This window comes from Pseudorasbora parva, chromosome 12 (assembly GCF_024679245.1).
Source record: "Pseudorasbora parva isolate DD20220531a chromosome 12, ASM2467924v1, whole genome shotgun sequence".
NCBI classification, from domain to species: domain Eukaryota; kingdom Metazoa; phylum Chordata; class Actinopteri; order Cypriniformes; family Gobionidae; genus Pseudorasbora; species Pseudorasbora parva.
This window is the reverse complement of record NC_090183.1, coordinates 34,611,591-34,630,755: the sequence shown is the minus strand read 5'-3', so window position 1 is coordinate 34,630,755 and position 19,165 is coordinate 34,611,591. Positions and strand designations below refer to the sequence as shown.

The window sequence follows — 19,165 nt, the reverse complement described above, 5'->3', positions numbered from 1 at the left end:
TATTGGTTTCCAGGGCAACCACTTATACTTGCCACACACATTGTGCCAGAGCGATCATCTGCTGTGTATCCATGCAGCACTATCACACTGAATATGTTTCATTCGTGTTTGTGCACGGATGAGAATTTCAGTCCTGTGCGTCAGTAGCACTTATGAAATGTTCCCTGACTTCAGATGTTGTCAAGAAAGGCAAAGGTAGCCCCTCAAAGCATAAGGAGAAAGAGAAAGAGAGAGATTTATGATCTTCTTTTAAATGCATCCATAAGTCATTTGAGGGGTCTTTCCTGTCTCACGAAAGCAGGCCACATTTCACCCCAAGTAAAATTATGTATAAGATATATGTTGCATAATAAATAAAGCTTTGAAATGAAGAAAATTTTGCATTTGGACATTATTTTCATGAACATAAGCACATTTCACCCAGATTGTCATTCCGAATATGTATATATCGTTTTTATTTGTATTTGTATTCTTTGGTAATTTGTCCTGCATGATGGATTCTTTAGATTTCTTTAAAATAATAATAATACAAATTATAATAATAATATATTATATATGTAGTTACTATGTAGTTCCTACAGTAATAACTATAAACTATACATAATTACATGCAAATAACCCTGAACCTAACCCAGTACCCATGTAGTTCATTAATATTACACATTAATTAGCTCGACAATTGTTTGTAAATTTTAATAGTAATATAAAAAAATAATAATGAGGATCAGATTTTTTAGGGGAAAAACATATTTTAAAATCTTTAATAATAATATATTACACAGGTTCTTCTAAAAAAAATTGCATATTGTGATAAAGTTCATTATTTTCCATAATGTAATGATAAAATTTAAACTTTCATATATTTTAGATTCATTCTTTTATTGTTTTAATACGGATGATTTTGGCAAACAGCTCATGAAAACCCAAAATTCCTATCTCAAAACATTTCATCCGACCAATAAAAGAAAAGTGTTTTTAATACAAAAAAAGTCAACCTTCAAATAATTATGTTCAGTTATGCACTCAATGCTTGGTCGGCAATCCTTTTGCAGAAATGACTGCTTCAATGCGGCGTGGCATGGAGGCGATCAGCCTTTGGCACTGCTGAGGTGTTCTGGAGGCCCAGGATGCTTCGATAGCGGCCTTAACCTCATCCAGAGGGTTAGGTCTTGCGTCTCTCAACTTTCTCTTCACAATATCCCACAGATTCTCTATGGGGTTCAGGCCAGGAGAGTTAGCAGGCCAATTGAGCACAGTAATACCATGGTCAGTAAACCATTTACCAGTGGTTTTGGCACTGTGAGCAGGTGCCAGGTCATGCTGAAAAACCAAATCTTCATCTCCATAAAGCTTTTCAGCAGATGGAAGCATGAAGTGCTCCAAAATCTCCTGATAGCTAGCTGCATTGACCCTGCCCTTGATAAAACACAGTGGACCAACACCAGCAGCTGACATGACACCCCAGACCATCACTGACTGTGGGTGCTTGACACTGGACTTCAGGCATTTTGGCATTTCCTTCTCCCCAGTCTTCCTCCAGACTCTGGCACCTTGATTTCTGAATGACATGCAAAATTTGCTTTTATCTGAAAAAATTACTTTGGACCACTGAGCAACAGTCCAGTGCTGCTTCTCTGTAGCCCAAATGTGTCTTGACCTGGGGAATGCGGCACCTGTAGCCCATTTCCTGCACACGCCTGTGCACGGTGGCTCTGGATGTTTCTACTCCAGACTCAGTCCACTGCTTCCGCAGGTCCCCCAAGGTCTGGAATCGGTCCTTCTCCATAATCTTCCTCAGGGTCCGGTCACCTCTTCTCATTGTGCAGCGTTTTTTGCCACACTTTTTCCTTCCCACAGACGTCCCACTGAGGTGCCTTGATACAGCACTCTGGCAACAGCCTATTCGTTCAGAAATGTCTTTCTGTGTCTTACCCTCTCGCTTGAGGGTGTCAATGATGGCCTTCTGGACAGCACTCAGGTCAGCAGTCTTACTCATGATTGCGGTTTTGAGTAATGAACCAGGCTGGGAGTTTTTAAAAGCCTCAGGAATCTTTTGCAGGTGTTTAGAGTTAATTAGTTGATTCAGATGATTAGGTTAATAGCTCGTTTAGAGAACCTTTTCATGATATGCTAATTTTTTGAGATAGGAATTTTGGGTTTTCATGAGCTGTATGCCAAAATCATCAGTATTAAAACAATAAAAGACCTGAAATATTTCAGTTGGAGTGCAATGAATCTAAAATATATGAAGGTTTAATTTTTATCATTACATTATGGAAAATAAAGAACTTAATCACAATATGCTAATTTTTTGAGAAGGACCTGTATATGGGCCATCAACAAATTAAGCTTCAAAAAAGGGTGTTTTAAAAAATATTTCAAAAACTGATGTAATGTATATTTGAGTCATGAACAGCGTTTAAACAAGCTTCAGCTGTTAAATAACATTTCAAAGTGTTTAAAATTATTTTTTCCTGTTTTTATGTCAGGTGGCACAACCAAATAGCTGTAGTTGTACCACCTGACATGTATACCAACATTTTTTTTACCAGTATTTTGAAGAGATTTACACTCAGCCACAAGGATCAGTTGGTCCTCTAATGGATTATCATGTTTACTGTTATAACCAATCCATAATAAAAGAGCCATGCAGATATTCCACCCTGACATTTGATGTGCTTTTCAATTGTCTCAACAGCTTTAAAATGACTGATCTTTATCAAATGTGTTCACGTGAAAAGTTTAAAATCTAAAACGATGCCACAGTATTTTAGTTATTATTTAATTATTATTAAAACACCACTTAGTCTGTTCATTTGTTTGGACAGTTGCACCACCTGACAGATAACAAAACATAATATCTATTATTTATCTATAATGTACTAAAAATGTATTCAAACTAAATAAGTCTTATAGAATAAAGTGATATATGTCATTTTAAAAGGAAATAATGCACTTGGACACAAACATATGCACGTCATGTCATTGACCCATATACTATACACATACATATACATACAGTACAGGCCAAAAGTTTGGACACATTGCTATTTGTAATGTTTTCGAAAGAAGTTTCTTCTGCTCATCAAGCCTGCATTTATTTGATCAAAAATACAGAAAAATGTAATATTGTGATATATTATTACAATTTAAAATATTTGATTTATTCAAAATAAAAACATATTTTTAAATAATATATCTCCTATAATCTCTTAACTATCATTTTTTATCAATTTAACACATCCTTGCTGAATAGAATTATTGATTTATTTCAAAAAAAGAAAGAAAAAAAAATACTTACCCCAAATTACTGAATATTTTGGTAACAAAAGATTTCTATTTTTAAAACATTTGCTTCTTTTTTTATTTTTATTTTACTTTTTATTCATCAAAGTATTATAAAAAAGTATCACAGGTTATGAAAAAATATTAAGCAGCAGAATTGTTTTAAACTTTGAAAATGAATCATCATATTAGAATTATTTCTGAAAGATCATGTGACACTGACGACTGGAGGAACTATCCTGAAAATTCAGCTTTGCATCAAAGAAATGAATTATCATTTAAAGTATAATAAATTGAAAAACAATTATTTTAAATTGAAATAATATATCACAATATAAAAATGAACAGAAGAAACTTCTTTCAAAAACAATACAAATAGTAATGTGTCCAAACTTTTGGCCTGTACTGTATGTGTGTGTGTGTATATATATATATATATACTGTAAATACACACACACACACACACACACACACACACACACACACACACACACACACACACACACACACACACACACACACACACACACACACACACACACAGACACACAGATATACACAAATATTTAATTTAATTTCAGGGTGGAATGTGACTGGGACATACTCTTGACAGGTTTTGTGAGATTCACCCCCCTGATTGAACACAGAACAGCAGAAGTATATTGATTATGTCTGAATGCTTTTGATTTCTGAGAAATATTCTGCTTGCTAACAGCACATTTTGACAGGGTAATTTAATACCGCCTGTGCTGGGCCCTCCTCGAGAGGCTGTGTAAGCAGCACGGTCCGTTAGATGCAAATTGTATTTAATTCATTTTTATGGAAGAGTGTTAGATTTTCAACAATCTTTTGCCTTTTCCAAGCAATCTTGCTGACAGACAGCTTGGAATGGGATATTTCATGCCATAATTCTTGCACTATGGCTCTGTGGGTGAAAATATGTCTCTCTGTGTGTAATGAAATTCCCACTACTCTGATTTTAGAAGTGAAGAGAGAAAGAGACAAACACACTGGTACAGTAAAATGTAATGTACATAAGGCAAATCTTTCTTACACAAGGCACTGACCTTACCCCACTGACAGCATGAGAGCTTTTAGTTTTTAACAGCCCTGCCACTTCCTGTCTGAAGACAGAATACAGCTGCATGCACTGACATCAAGTGCACAAAATTGAAAAGTAGACCTTAATAGACAGCGCACGGATCACATTTCAAGCCGAAGCTGTGTGGACATTTCATGGAATACATTTGACTAATAGAATGTTAGGAAATGTTGACCAAAATAGCAACTGTAGGAGCATAAAAGGATCATAAGCCTATTTAAAAAAAAACAATCCAGGTTCATTACAGGTTAAGCTATAAAATAACTGCTCAAAACAAATAATGAATGTGTTGTGTTTTCACTGGAGTGCATTTCCATTAAGTCTATGGGACAAGGTAATACACCAGAATAAACTTGTAATACTTTATTAAATAAAAAGTAACCTTAAGATTACGTTACAAACATGACATCTACACTGATCAGGTATCATCCACCTTCCTAATATTGTGTTGGTCCACCTTTTGCTGTCAGAACAGCCCAAGACATGGACTCCACTAGACATGTGTTGTGCTGTGTTATCTGGCACCAAGATGTTAGCAGCAGATCCTTTAAGTCTTGTAAGTTGGCCTCCATGGATCGGACTTGTTTATTCAGCACATCCCACAGATGCTCGATTGGATTGAGATCTGGGGAATTTGGAGGCCAAGTCAACACCTTAAACTCATTGTGTTCCTCAAACCATTCCTGAACCATTTTTGCTTTGTGGCAGGGTGCATTATCCTGCTGAAAGAGGCCGCAGCCACCAGGAAATACTGTTTCCATGAAAAGTCATTCATGGTCTTCAACAATGTTTAATCACACTGCCTCTGCCAACTTGCCTTCTTCCCATAATGCATCCTGGTGCCATGTGCTCCTCAGGTAAGCGACACACGCACCCGGCCATCCACATGACGTAAAAGAAAATGTGTTTCATCAGACAAGCCCACCTTCTTCCATCTCTCCGTGGTCCAGTTCTGATGCTCACATTCACGTTGCTGTTTTCAGCAGTGGACAGGGGTCAGCAACAGCATGAGCACCCTTAATGGTCTTTGCAGCCCTATATGCAACACACTGTGATGCAGTGTGTATTCGGACACCTTTCTATCAGAACCAGCATTAAATTCTTGAGCAATTTGAGATACAGTCTTCGCTCCCCATGTGCATCAATGAGCCTTGGCCGGCCATTACCCTGTCGCCAGTTCACCCCGTTCCTTCCTTAGACCACTTTAGATAGATACTAACCACTGCAGACAGGGAACACCCCACAAGAGCTGCAGTTTTGGAGCTTTGGAGTTTTTAATGCTCTGACCCAGTCGTCTACCATCACAATTTGGTCCTTGTCAAACTCGCTTAAATTCTTAAAGGGATCCCATGGTGTTGAGACTTGTATGGCTTAATATAACATAAATGATGTCTCTTACTGAATTATGTGGTAGAAAACCCATGAAAGATCTACGTTATTTAAAAAATCGATTTTATATTTGGACCATGGGCGGCGCCATTTTGTTTGCGTTCTAGGTTGATGACGTAGAGTGGTTGAACTCCTCAATCAGCTGGCATTACCCGTAGCTATTTTTACCACAACGCAACTCGAAAATTGTTTCAGAGTTAAACAAAACAAATGAATTGCTTTGTAATTGTACTTAAAACACACTCAAACATACATGTGCACACAAACTCACCTACACAAGTCACAAACAGATCGGCGGGCGCGCACACACACACCTGACTGCTCTGTCTCAATCCCATGCATCATCACCAAAACATCCTGCCTCTCTTCCTCACGTTACTTTATCCCATCGTCCTACCTAGATATTTCCCTCTGCTGGTCACATTAGGCATTATAGTTAATCTACTATCAACAGTCTATCTAGGGAACAGGATGTGTTGAACAGGATATCAACACAGGGAATAGATTGAGGGTTATGTATGCGCGCGCAGTGCGTGCGTGTGTTCGCGCCGATCTGTTGGGGTGTGTGTGTGTGTGTGTGTGTGTGTGTGTGTTCGCGCCGATCTATTGGGGTGTGTGTGAGTCTGTGTGAGAGAGAGAGTTTGTGTGCACATGTATGTTTGAGTGCGTGAAGTCGGACAGCTGTTTGTAAATCGGCTTTACTCGTTATTGGAACGTGAGACTGAATGACTGCACTCGAACATGTCCACTATGGTGTCGGACAACACTACAAATGGCCGTCCCTTCAAATAATGCCCTATTTAAGGGTATAGGGTCGATTTCAGATTCAGCCCTTGTCGTGGAGACTGAGCAGCCCAACATCTCGATTGAGACAGAGCCTGTCGTGTGCGCGCCCGCCGATCTGTTTGTGACTTGTGTAGGTGAGTTTGTGTGCACAAGTATGTTTGAGTGTGTTTTAAGTATAATTACAAAAGAATTCATTGGTTTTGTTTAACTCTGAAAGAATTTTCGAGTTGCGTTGTGGTAAAAATAGCTACGGGTAATGCCAGCTGATTGAGGAGTTCAACCACTCTACGTCATCAACCTAGAACGCAAACAAAATGGCGCCGCCCATGGTCCAAATATAAAATCGATTTTTAAAATAACGTAGATCTTTCATGGGTTTTCTACTACATAATTCAGTAAGAGACATCATTTATGTTATATTAAGCCATACAAGTCTCAACACCAGGGGATCCCTTTAAGCTTGCCCATTTTTCAACTTTTCAACAAAGTATTATTCACCTCACCCACTGCTCATAATTTTATGCCTGATAAAATGCCTGGTACATGTTAACATTTGACATTTGATAATTGTGACTGAATTGATAACCAACCTGGTCTGAGCATTCATTCAACCTTTACAACCATGTGAAGATGTGTGTGGCAAGGGGGGCGTGGTTTAGCGAGGTCTGCAGCGGGAGAGAGAGACGGACTGTTGACGCGAGACACCAAGAGACTGAGTTATCCCGGAAGCCGGAAGTGCCGACCCGGAAGTGATCGTTGTGTTTATGAGAAATCACACCATTGAGTGTGCTTCTGTGTCTTTGAGAGTTGAAAATAAAATTAAGCGTCAACAGTCCAGCCGACCCCCGTGTCCTCTTCCTTCCACACCCACAAACTTGCTACAATGTGAAACCGGCAGGGATGTGACACACCTACTCTATGCTTAAATCCAAACACATATAGAGTTTCTTATCTACCCAAAACAATAATCCCACCAAAAATGTAATTGAAACTGGAAACACAAAATAAAAGCTAATTCAAAATATTAATAAATACTATAAGAGTATATAAATAATAATAAAATAGCACTGCTCTGTGATAACCAACAACATGCCACACATATGCAGTCTCAGAGCTTTACTTGTACTGAACAAAAAACATTTATGTAACTTTCAAGAACAAACTTCAGGGTGTGATATGATTATACCACAACCCGTCACAGTAAAGAGTGATTATTTTAGAGCTTGAGCAAAAACCAATGAAGATATTCAGAGGGAACCCTGGAAAAGCAGCAAACACAAGCCTCTGGGGGAAAAATCTGGAGTGCATCTCAGTGTAGCAGCGTTGTCTCAGTCTATGCGCTTGAATGCTGTGGGGAAACCACAAATTCTTCTGTAATGTCTACCCATGTCACTACTGAACCTCTGGGACCGATACTTTTGTCATACAAAGTGACGGCAAGACATTCGAAAAACATCCACTCCGTTGATTTCGTTCTTCTTGGTTTCATTAACACACGTACTAACCAAAATCTTGATGTGTTTCATGTCTGACTCTGGCATTTCAGTCTAGCTAATGAGGTACCACAATTAAACGTTCAAAACACACACACGTGCGCGCACACACACCGCCTGCCCACCTGACACTCTGCAAGTGCGAGCCTCATTGCTATGGCAGCCAGCTATTTATACACTATGCCACACAATCAGGCCTTGTCACAGTCAACAGGGGCGTAAGAAAAGCCGTGGATATGTCAGTCAATCAGGACATGTTTTCCTGTGACTCACTGGCTAATGGCAAGAGTTAACAGGTTGGACTAATCATGGCTGGATGAGGCAGTTGTGCAATTCTGTCACTATATTACCTCCAACAATCTATCACATACAGTTACACCTGCCGTTTAACAGTCTAAATGTCAACATTTGAGCATAATTTACTTTAGTGAAACAGACCTAACTCCTGACTCCACCGACGGGGTCAAGATTTTGTTTGTGCTCTGTTAGCCTTTCCATGTAGGCTACACACTGTTCTGGAAACAGCTCATAGTTGACTAACAGTGGTTTTATCCTTGGCCATGCAGTGTATATACATACATACATTACCAGTTTGGAGTCAGTATTTCAATGTTTCAAGTCTCTTATGTTCACCAAGGCTGCATTTATTTGATCAAAAAACTGTAAACTTGTGAAATAGCATTTCAATTTAAAATGACTGTTTCCTATTTTATTATATTTTAAAATGTTATCTATTCCTGTGATGGCAAAGCTGAATTTTCAGCAGCCATTACTTCAGCCTTTAGTCCCACACGACCCTTCAGAAATCATTCCAAATGCTGATTTGGTGCTAACGAAACATTTCTTATTACTGTTATCAAGGTTGTGCTACTTCATATTTTTTTGAAATCTTGGTGTATTTGTTCAGAATCCTTTGATGAATAGAGTGGTGCAAGTATGACATTATTTTGTAGGTCAAAATGTAAAAGCGAGTTAGCATTTTAGCACTTCCTGTTCCATTGTCTCAAAGTTTTTTTAATGGGGTTTTGTTTAAACGGCTGAAATAATGTTTGTGTTGAACACAAGCTCAAGACACTTTTATATTTCATTCCACAACATAAAATACATCAGTTTTACCCCACTCGTGATTTTTTTAGAGCTTTTATGCGTCTTGAAAAAGGAGGTTGCTAACAATTGGCTAAATGGGACTACAGAGGCTGTTGAGATTAAACGTCATCACGCCGAAAAGTAATCTCAGTCTGCTTTTACTGCCTCATTATGCTCATAATTGTGCTCTTAGTCTAACCCAAACGTTCTGGGAAAATGTTTTGAGCTAAAAACTGAAAGAATTGTTGGAAGCTTACACTCTCTCAAGAAAAAAAAAAGAAGCACAACATTTTACCTTTAAAGGTACAAGTGCCCGTAACGTTTGTATCTCTAAGTCAGGGGTAGGTAAGTTCGGTCCTAGAGAGCTGATGTCCTGCAGAGTTCAGCTCCAACACTACTATGTCACCACACTATAAAACTCATGGCTCCCAGCATGCATTGCAGCATTGTTGAGATTCATATGCTGATTCTTGATATCTGTGTGCGTCTAAACTTTCCCCCCCTAGAATGCATTTAAAATCAAAATTCAGAATGCCTGATCTGTGGCAAGAAATTATTGATGGTGAATATTATTTATTAACATTTTTAGTCAGTGATGAGTTTAGTCAAACACTTTCAAGAAAATGTTTGTTTATGGCTTTTTTGATTTGAACAGATTATTTGTGTTGTTAACACTGTAACAAAAACCCCAAACTCACATAAAAGGCCAAGAGTCACACTGCCCAACTGAAGGAAACACTGATCACCATAATAGTGACCAAACATTTTCAATGAAACATCAACATCTAAACCTCTTAAATCTCAATAGAGATGTCTTTCAGGGTTGGAGCCAAACTCTGCAGGACAGTGACTCTCTAGGACCGAACTTGCCCACCCCTGCTCTAAGTAGAGGAAATCAATGCTTTAATTGTATCCCAAGGACATTGTGAACATTTAAAAGGTACAGTTATACGTTTTGTTCCCCAAGGAACAAAATTGTACATCCACTGTACTTTTTTTCTGAGAGTGTAGTGATGGTGACGTTGAAGTCAATCTTGATGGACAAAACGTGTAAATACCATAAACTTTTGTTGATCACAGAGCTTGTTTTTACGATAATCCAAAAACCTATGGGAAAATCCTTGGGTTTTTAATCGGGGGAACCAATGCGATGCAAACTGCCATTTGGCCTACAAAGTGACGTCATACCTGCACCTCTCTATAGAAAGTTCAAACAGGACAGCATTTCGATCTTTTATAAAAAATATAAAAAATATATAATAAAATATAAAAATATCTCTGTACTGTCATGATCATTCTTTAAAAAAATGTCCGTATTAGCAAATGAGATGCACATATGAATACTATTGAACATATATTGAATGAACACTTCATTTTTCAAATTTCATTTTTTATTTTTCAACACTTTTCTTCAAAATTCAAGCAAACTGGTTTTAAAAAAAATGGAAAAAGCATTATCTGTTGTCTGTTTATTGCATCATTGCTTAAAATATTCTGAGGCGTATTCAGCCCTAGGCATAATATATTTTAAAGCTATATACTTTGTACTCTTCAGTCCAGGAACAGACACAAAGACTTAAGAAAATAAAACACCAAACCATTAAATCAGCATAAGTCAACAAGCAACTATTCAACATTCAAACATTTGAAAAAGCTCTGTCTTTATACAAAAAAGGGCTATTCAAGCTGGGATGTTGAAAAATAATACATTTTAAAGGCAAAATGAGGTCGAGAATTTTTTTTCATTTAAATTCCTAAAGCCTTTGGTGTTGTCAGCCACACTTACAGGAGAACTGAACACATCAGGACACTTAAAGCAGAATCTGTATTGAACACGCCAGGGGCCTGTTATTGAAATTAACCAAACACAAAATGAAAGCTGTTTCATGTGACATATTGACAGTGTAACGTCCTGTTAAATGTGCATGTGTGTGCCGGGCTATAAATGTCAGAATAACACAATAGATCTTAGTAAATGGTAAAATTACAACAACTGGGAAATAAAGCGATGCTTTGTCAACAATATATAATTTTCACGCTTCAATGTTCAAAAAACAAATGTTTCACATATTAAAACAAGTGTTTTAAAGACTTGCTTATATGTAATTTCTTATGTTTTGTATTTTGTTTACTGTATGTTTGTAGTATGTTTAATATTTTGTTCTGATGCGTTTTATTTCTTATTATCTATGCATTCAATCTTTTCCTGTACATTGTATCCTTTTCTGTGTAAAGCGCTTTGAGATGTAGCATTTAAAGGCACTATAAAAAGTGTATTATTATTATTATTATTATTATTGTATTTAGCATTGCTGCAGCATCTCTCTCCCTGGGGCCTATTGCACAAAACTAGGATAAGGGATTAAGCCGGGATATATTGGTGATCTTGTCATCTGTATGCAAACTTTTGTACACCACTGTCGTATAAACGTACCCTGAAGGCACACTCACACCAAGAACAATAACGATAACGAAAGATAACTGTATAAAAGCAGATAAATTAAGCTAGGATCAAAAAGATATCCCGACTTAACCCCTTATCCTAGTTTTGTGCAATAGGCCCCTGGTCTGTAACGCTCTATTTAGTTGCGGCCTCTAGGAAACCCCTTCTTCCGTATGGTGAAGGCGTATGAAAGCGTATGGTGCTCTGATTGATCAGTTGGATCAGTGTGCTGATTGATCAACCACCGTGTGTTTTAGAAACGTCCCGTCCCTTACCATAACCGAAATAGATCCAGTGTAGAAAAAAAAACTGCATCTCTTGGACAACACACTATACTAAAGCAACTTAAAGGAATAGTTGACCCAAAAATGAAAATTCTGTTATCATTTACTCACCTTCATGATGCTCCAAACCTGTAAGAGTTTCTTTATTCAGCTAAACACAAAATAAGATATTTTGAAGAATGTTTGTAACCAAGCAGATAGAGCAACCATTCGCTGCCATAGTAGGGAAAAAAATACTATGGCAGCGAATGGTTGCTCACTCTGCTTGGTTACAAACATTCTTCAAAATATCTTCTTTTTTGTTCAGCAGAACAAAGAAACTCTTACAGGCTTGAAACATCATAAGGGAGAGTAAATGATGACAGATTTTTCCTTTTTGGATGAACTGTCCCTTCTCACCCTTTAATTTGTGTATGCCTTGGGTGAGAATCCTTAAAATGAGAAATATTGTGATGTGTACATTCCTGAAAGAAAATGTAAGTTACAATCAAGGACTTTCAGGGAGCTCAGAAACAGTGTTTACAGTTTACTGATATAGAAAATAACTCCCTTTGGAGTAGATTTGTGCTTTGTAACTTTGCAGAGCTTTGTCATGCTCAAGCTGCAACATTACACACTCAAGAAAGTTGAAAATGTAAAAAGCATAATAGAGCCTCTTTAATGGCGGGTACACACTGCACGATTTTAGCCCCCATTTTCACACGCCGACAGTTTCGTGTAAATCACAGATAAATGCCCAAAATTGAAGGCAAAACGGTGTTCACATGAGTAACAATCTCATAGTTTGTATCGAGGCGATCTGAGTGAAGCTGCAAATTGTTGCTGATGCCCATGAGATATTTAGCATGCTAAATGTCTGCAACTCAGCGTCCTGCAGTGTGAAATGTGTTTTGATTGGAAATGACATCTGTGAAGACCAACAGCCAGAGAGAGAGCACAGGGCAAGAGATACAGGGTAGAGCGGACATAGACCTGCATCTTGCGGCTTCTGCAAGCTCGTCTTTTCTTCTATTTCGCTGCAAATCCACGCAGAGAAAAATGTATCACAAGCTTCTTGCAGGCTACCTTTATAACAGGAAGAGAACTCATGTGAGAACTTCCGTCTCACGCATGATCTTTACATTATTTCCTCCATCACTTCTTGCGTGTTTGGTTGTGAAACGAGTCAGACAGAGTTGTCCAGTCCTTCAGAATTAAATATTGTGTTATAGAAGAACAGTTATCCGACTATAGTGTGTAGGGCTGCACGATAATGGTTCAACTGATAATCACAATTATTTTTCTTAAAATTATAATCACAATTATTAATCACGATTATTTTATCAAAAAGGGTAATGTAGTTAATACCATTTTGCATTTTCTTTAACAACCTACTCTACACCCAAAAGGCCTATATGTGGCACAATGACTTCATTTAACCAACTATGATAGCTTCGTTAGATGGTAAATCAATTCCAAACACATGGTTTTGGTGAATCTTTGTAAACTATATTCACATTAGATTTGTAAAGCAATAGTTTGTTTGCAAATGAGACAAACCACAGATTCAGATTGCCCTGCAAATTCGTAAAGCAAAAGAACAATGCTTTTTGATTTACTGTATATAAAATAAATGTCCCTGGCTAGGGACGAGTATTGCAAGGGACGAGTTAAAATTGCTCAAAAATGACATTCGAATATTCCCTCTAAAACAAACACGAATATTCGAACTATTCGAACATCTGGGTGCGCATTTTGTCAATTACACGCATTAAGTCAATAACAGGACAAATTAATACAAAGAGACACAACTAATTGTATAGGTTAATAAACTAAGTAAATAAACTAATGGCCAAGACCACAGAGCGCAGACCTCTCTCTCTCTCTCTCTCTCTCTCTCTCTCTCTCTCTCTCTCTCTCTCTCTCTCTCTCTCTCTCTCTCTCTCTCTCTCTCTCTCTCTCTCTCTCTCTCTCTCTCTCGTCCTCACCCTCATGCTCTCTGCGGATAACAGTTTAAATTAAATGAACAAACTTTGAGTGCTGATCAAGTTTTGTGCAAGCAATTTAAGGTTGCGAGACTCACGACTCTTGTCCCAAATATAGCAGACTTCATTCAGTGATTGAAACAAATATTATTAATATTAATGTAAGTTTTACAGCGTATTGAATGCTCCAAGCGAGCTCTGCTGTGGTAAACATGGAACTTTTCCTGGACATGAAACGGTACATAAATCACACCAGTTGAAGCAGTGCATTTATCCTTTATTCATGCAATATTTCTTCAGTAAGTACAGTTGCCTACACTTTAGTAATGTTTCTGTTTAATGTTAAATAAAATGAGGCATGGTATGCTAACTGTATCTTACATAGCTTGCATATACATTTCTCGCGGCTCAACAATTTTACTTCCTACCGACCAAAATCCAACGTACTTCCAGACATGACTTTTTAGATTTTGGAGTTAGAATCGCTTTCTCTGCTGCGGTCGATTTGGGTTTTGCACTTTCTGCCATTTTTACTGTAATACGTGTCCACTTTCAGCAGTGACTCCGGTGACCTGTCCCTGAACCCCCATGCGCACGCTCACTCGCAAAGCAGACAGCCACGCCTCTACTACAAGTTTTTTTTCTGTTTTTTTTTTTTTAATATAAATTTTCACCTTCGAAATTCGTTTTTTAAAAACTATTCAAATATATATTAGAATTTAGATTATTCGTTAACAATTCGTTAACTAGGGACGAGCCGGTCAATATCGTGAAGATTATTTAAAATCAACTGAGAGAAGCAGATATCGTTATCGCGATTAAAATATGATTAATCATGCAGCCCTAGTAGTGTGTTCCTGGTATGTCAGCATCTTGCAAAATCCTTCTCAAATCACATATTTCAGCACCGCGGACAGCGACAGCACTATACATGTGATGCTGTGATTTCGCCGGTATGCAGCTATAATCCATTTTCCTTCTCACAAACAGTGGTTTGAGTAAGTAGTCATTCAACTTTGATGCATATGTGAATGAATACGAAGATACTTTTTTCCATTCTCACACCGGCCAACTAGCCTAGAAATCTAGACGCATCCTAGCAGCAGCAAATCTAATTTGCCGCGAGTGTCGTCTAGCAACTCTCAATTCACTTCTGAGCTGTAAACGACAAACTCTGGTCGGGCCAATCACATTGTGTATAGAGTCGGTGGGCGGGGCCATAATGACGATGGCCGAGTTGCGTTTGCGTGCTTCTAGTAAACACAGAAGCTGGCGAAAGGAGGTCTTTTGAATCAGCTTTGACCGCGACTCTGGAAGACTTGGAGTTAAGCTTTTCTCTGAGAAAAGAACAAAGAACGTCACTGAAGTCATTCTTAAGAATGGAAGATGTGTTCTGAGTTTTGCCGACCGGATACGGCGAAAGTTTAATCTATCAACGAGCTCTGCTTCACCTTCGTTGCTCTGGTTGGTTGTAGCGCTATCCTATCGCGTGCATGGCGTGCAGAGGGAGTTTGAAAGACAACCGTTCATCCCGCCCCTCGGATTGAGCCCTGTCAATGGTGAGTTTCCAGACCAAACATCTTGATGTGGGTCTGGCTTGTCAGGCTACCAGCCAACACACTCTCAATCATATCACTTCAAAGATAATCTCAAGAGAGATGAACTATTCCATACAGTCTGCATAAGCAGTCATGTATACACAGGCGGAGTGTGAGCGCCTGCATGCACGGATATGCCTGTACGGGTAATGTTTCATATTGCTCTCTATTCCTGTCATTCCCTGGATGCTTAACTGTCTCACAGAATAATAATCACACTGACTGCTGTAATCCCTACTGTGCACAGAGGTTTCCCTGATATCCCCACTGTGCTGGGCTGCGTTGAGCTTTGCTGAGCTGAGCCAACCCCCGCCACACACATACACACACACACACACACACACACACACACACACACACACACATTCTTGTCCTCACCCCGCCTGGATCACTGCTATTAACAATATGGGCCAAGTAATCCTAATTTGTACCTCTAAAGAAAGCTAATCCATTATACAGAAATAACTAATCTGTAAAGAGCAAACACCATTCTTAGGCTGGAAAATCCTGTTAGCGTCTGCTTGATTACCTTACCATTAGACTTCCTGTGCAAGTGCTCTAAGTTCAGTCACATGGCTAACCTCATCAACCAGGCTAATGTCTGCAGCACTGTTGATTTCGGCTACAAATTGAGTTAATATTTCATGCTGACAGGGTCAGTTTTACTCCATGGGGGAACTAAAGCTAAATGTGGCTATAGTGAATAATTCACATACCTGATAAGACTTAGTGTGGCCGTGTTTAATTATTAATTATCTTAATATTGCAAAAATGCACTGATCAATGCATTTCTGCAGCGAGTGGGAGAGGTGTGAAGGGAAGGAAAGATGTGGGAAGAACAGCTGGGCTGAGTGGCATTGCATTACAGACAGCACCTATAAGAGCAGCGCACATCTCGCATGACGACAAGCGAAAAGAGTTTTTCCCACCTTACAGATCAAAAGAAACAAACAATGTAAAAGCTGGACAACCTGCTAAAGGACAAATATTCAAAAGGAAACCCTATGCCATATCTGGGCTGATTTTTCAAGTTGTAAGAGAACGATATTGGGTTGCGTGACTTTCACTGCTCTGAGCTCCAACAGACATGTTTTGGGGCTAATCTAAGATTAGTGCACCTTGTTCAAACTCTCACCTTTAAAGGTAAGATCAGTGACAGTCTTAAAGGTAAAGTGACATATCAGATCTCTAGCACACATATCCTCTGATTTGACAATGGCGGAGCGAATCAAAGGCAAAGCATCTGAGATCAGACATAACTTTTATAAAAGAATAGAATATTAAAGAAACTGTAGTGCAAATGTCAACCCAAGTATTGATCCACACTGCGGCAATTGTCTGACATACCATGTTACGTACAGTAGATGAGGACAGATACAATTTCATCGAATTGTCTATCAACTTTACAAGTGAAGGTTCAGGTGACTGATGATCACTTCTTGTGTCACAGTCAAGCTGTCTCCTTAGCATATGTGTCTATCTCCGTGTGGGACTCTACGCTGACAGCATCCTCCTTTCAGTGCCCAGGTGAGAGGGCTAACCTATTTGCATATTCACAAGTGTGAAATGGACATGGTCGCCATGGAGACAACCCTGTCTCATATGCTGATGTGGACATGGACCACTGTAGACTTCTGATGTTTCATACAGGTATAATCAAGTCAGCAAAATATAGAACGTATGCAACACGAACAGGTAAAAATAATGCTCAGAATAAAACTTTTTAACTGTGTTTTAAGACTTCACTACAGAATGCAAACTTTTATCGACTCAAAACGCACCCCTACAGTTTCTAGATCTAAAGCAGGCGAGATCTTTTTCAAGTTCAAATCACAATAAAAGCTCAATAAAAGCTATCATCTGACATCGGAAGTGATTTGCTGGTGCTGACCTGCCCCGCGAAAGCATTAACATGATGAAAAAACACATCCTCGACGTGAAGTCCTGGCAGGTTTTAATAATAAAAACACTTCCCCTTACCAGACCGTGGCACTAAAACAGATTGAGCAAAGCTCCATCACTCACAGGCAGAAGACACTAAGCTATGTGGTTTCAGCACCATGGACAACTCTTTAACAAATTCACAGGACATGTCCAGAAGCCCGCTTAGGCTACTTGTTATCAACGGTTTGATAAATGAATAAAGATATAAACAGACATACCATGTTGACCTCGGACACCATGTCTATGCTCGCCACATCGATGCTCATCCCAACCGCCACTGGTGCACCTTAAATGAGAAGAAAAACTTAATCCTCAAGTTCACCAAAACCACATATTTATTTGATATCAATCTTAAAAAAACTTATGTGGCATTAAAAGTAAGTAATAATAAAGTGAGCACCATCATACCTCCAAAATCTGGTCGAAGACGAATGTCATAGCCTTTCAAAAGCTTGTCTACTGTCTCTTTGACAAAAGACATGTTTCCTGGTTCATTGGCGCTGTAAAGAAATGATAAACAAGGTTATTCCATCATATAAGAGCCCAGGAGGTCTACGCTCCCGCGCCATGGTCTCCACCAGCTCTTCTTACCTTTGAGCACAGCACATCAATGCCACAATTACCGGTAATGAAAGAACACCAAACAGCCTTCGTTTCTGTATTCCAAACATTCCTTATACTCTTTCGGACAAGGAAAGCGACAAAACGGACGTTGTAAGGTTTCCTTGCGTAGGTAACAGGTTACGTTATTCCATCAGCGGGTCTTTGCTAAAGAACTCCAATTACTGTCAAACACGCGTAAACAAATCGCTGCGATCCGCGTTTTCACTCTCTTGCGGAGACTGCGTTACTTGGTTAGGTGCTCGGTGAATACAATGCATTTTGCCCAAGACACTACCGGAGCTTGCAGCAGGGGAGTCGGTGTTTGGGGCACAGCCAGATCTCCATCCTTCGGGTTTGACGCTCGTAGCTGTGCTGTCCCGAATCTACACCCTCTGTTGAAGTCTCAGTCTGACGCCTCTTTTTTGTTTCAGCTATAAGCAAAGCAATGTCTTATGACTTATTTTTCCCCCACATATAGCCAAGAACATACGCTTGTTATCAGGTGTTGACTAGGGAAAACACGAAAATTAGAAACTGAAATTTCGGCTACTGAATTAGAAAATGACGACTACCGGAGTGATGAAATTAGACATGTGAGCACGAGGACTTCACTATAAGTAAAGTGGTCACGTGATATTCGGGTGAACGCCGTTTTGCTGGTGTGTAGTTTCTACATGTCAATTAAAACAAACACTTAACTGTACATCGCACCAAAACACCGCTGTTGTTTCGTTGGGCTCGCCATTTAGTAGAAGAAGTGTATATTCACGCGAGTAAACGTCGAAGAGAACGACTGGGAAGGGTTTCCCCAACTCGTCATTATTATAGGCGAGTTACTAAAATAAAAAATGCATTCCTGTCGTTCCTGCATGTGGGTGTATCAAAAATCTTTGCGAGGAGAAAGCCACCTGGCTACAACATGACCAAATCACAACTTCTTGCGTTGTAAATTCGTCCTTTGCTGTTTTCAAGTGCAGGAAATGTAACCAACCGTCAGGTTTGGGTGTTTCTTACCTTGACTGGTAGACAGGAAGTAAAAACAAAAGAATGTTTGAGGAGGGGCCATAAAACAATTGATTCGTTTCACATACATTTAATTCAATTCAATTTCATTAATCACGAATTTTCAATTACAACGAGACATACATTAACAACTTAGCATAACATGTTTAAAATGTTTTTAAGGTG

The 19,165-nt window shown here is 38.8% G+C and overlaps 1 protein-coding gene across 3 annotated transcripts in view; it reads right to left on the bottom strand.

The window, feature by feature from the left end:
• Positions 1-18,826, bottom strand: part of gabrb3 (gamma-aminobutyric acid type A receptor subunit beta3) — a 68,194-nt gene extending 49,368 nt beyond the window's left edge. Inside the window, exons 1-3 of one of the 3 annotated variants that reach the window (XM_067459964.1) lie at positions 17,966-18,826; positions 17,783-17,874; positions 17,593-17,660 (exon numbers count right to left, since the gene is read on the bottom strand). In XM_067459964.1, coding sequence (XP_067316065.1) covers positions 17,593-17,660; positions 17,783-17,874; positions 17,966-18,045 — 240 coding nt within the window. In that variant the 5' untranslated portion in view covers positions 18,046-18,826. The remainder of the gene's footprint in view (positions 1-17,592; positions 17,661-17,782; positions 17,875-17,965) is intronic. The other 2 variants (XM_067459965.1, XM_067459963.1) reach the window with 2 other exon arrangements.
• Between the last annotated feature and the right edge of the window lie 339 nt (positions 18,827-19,165).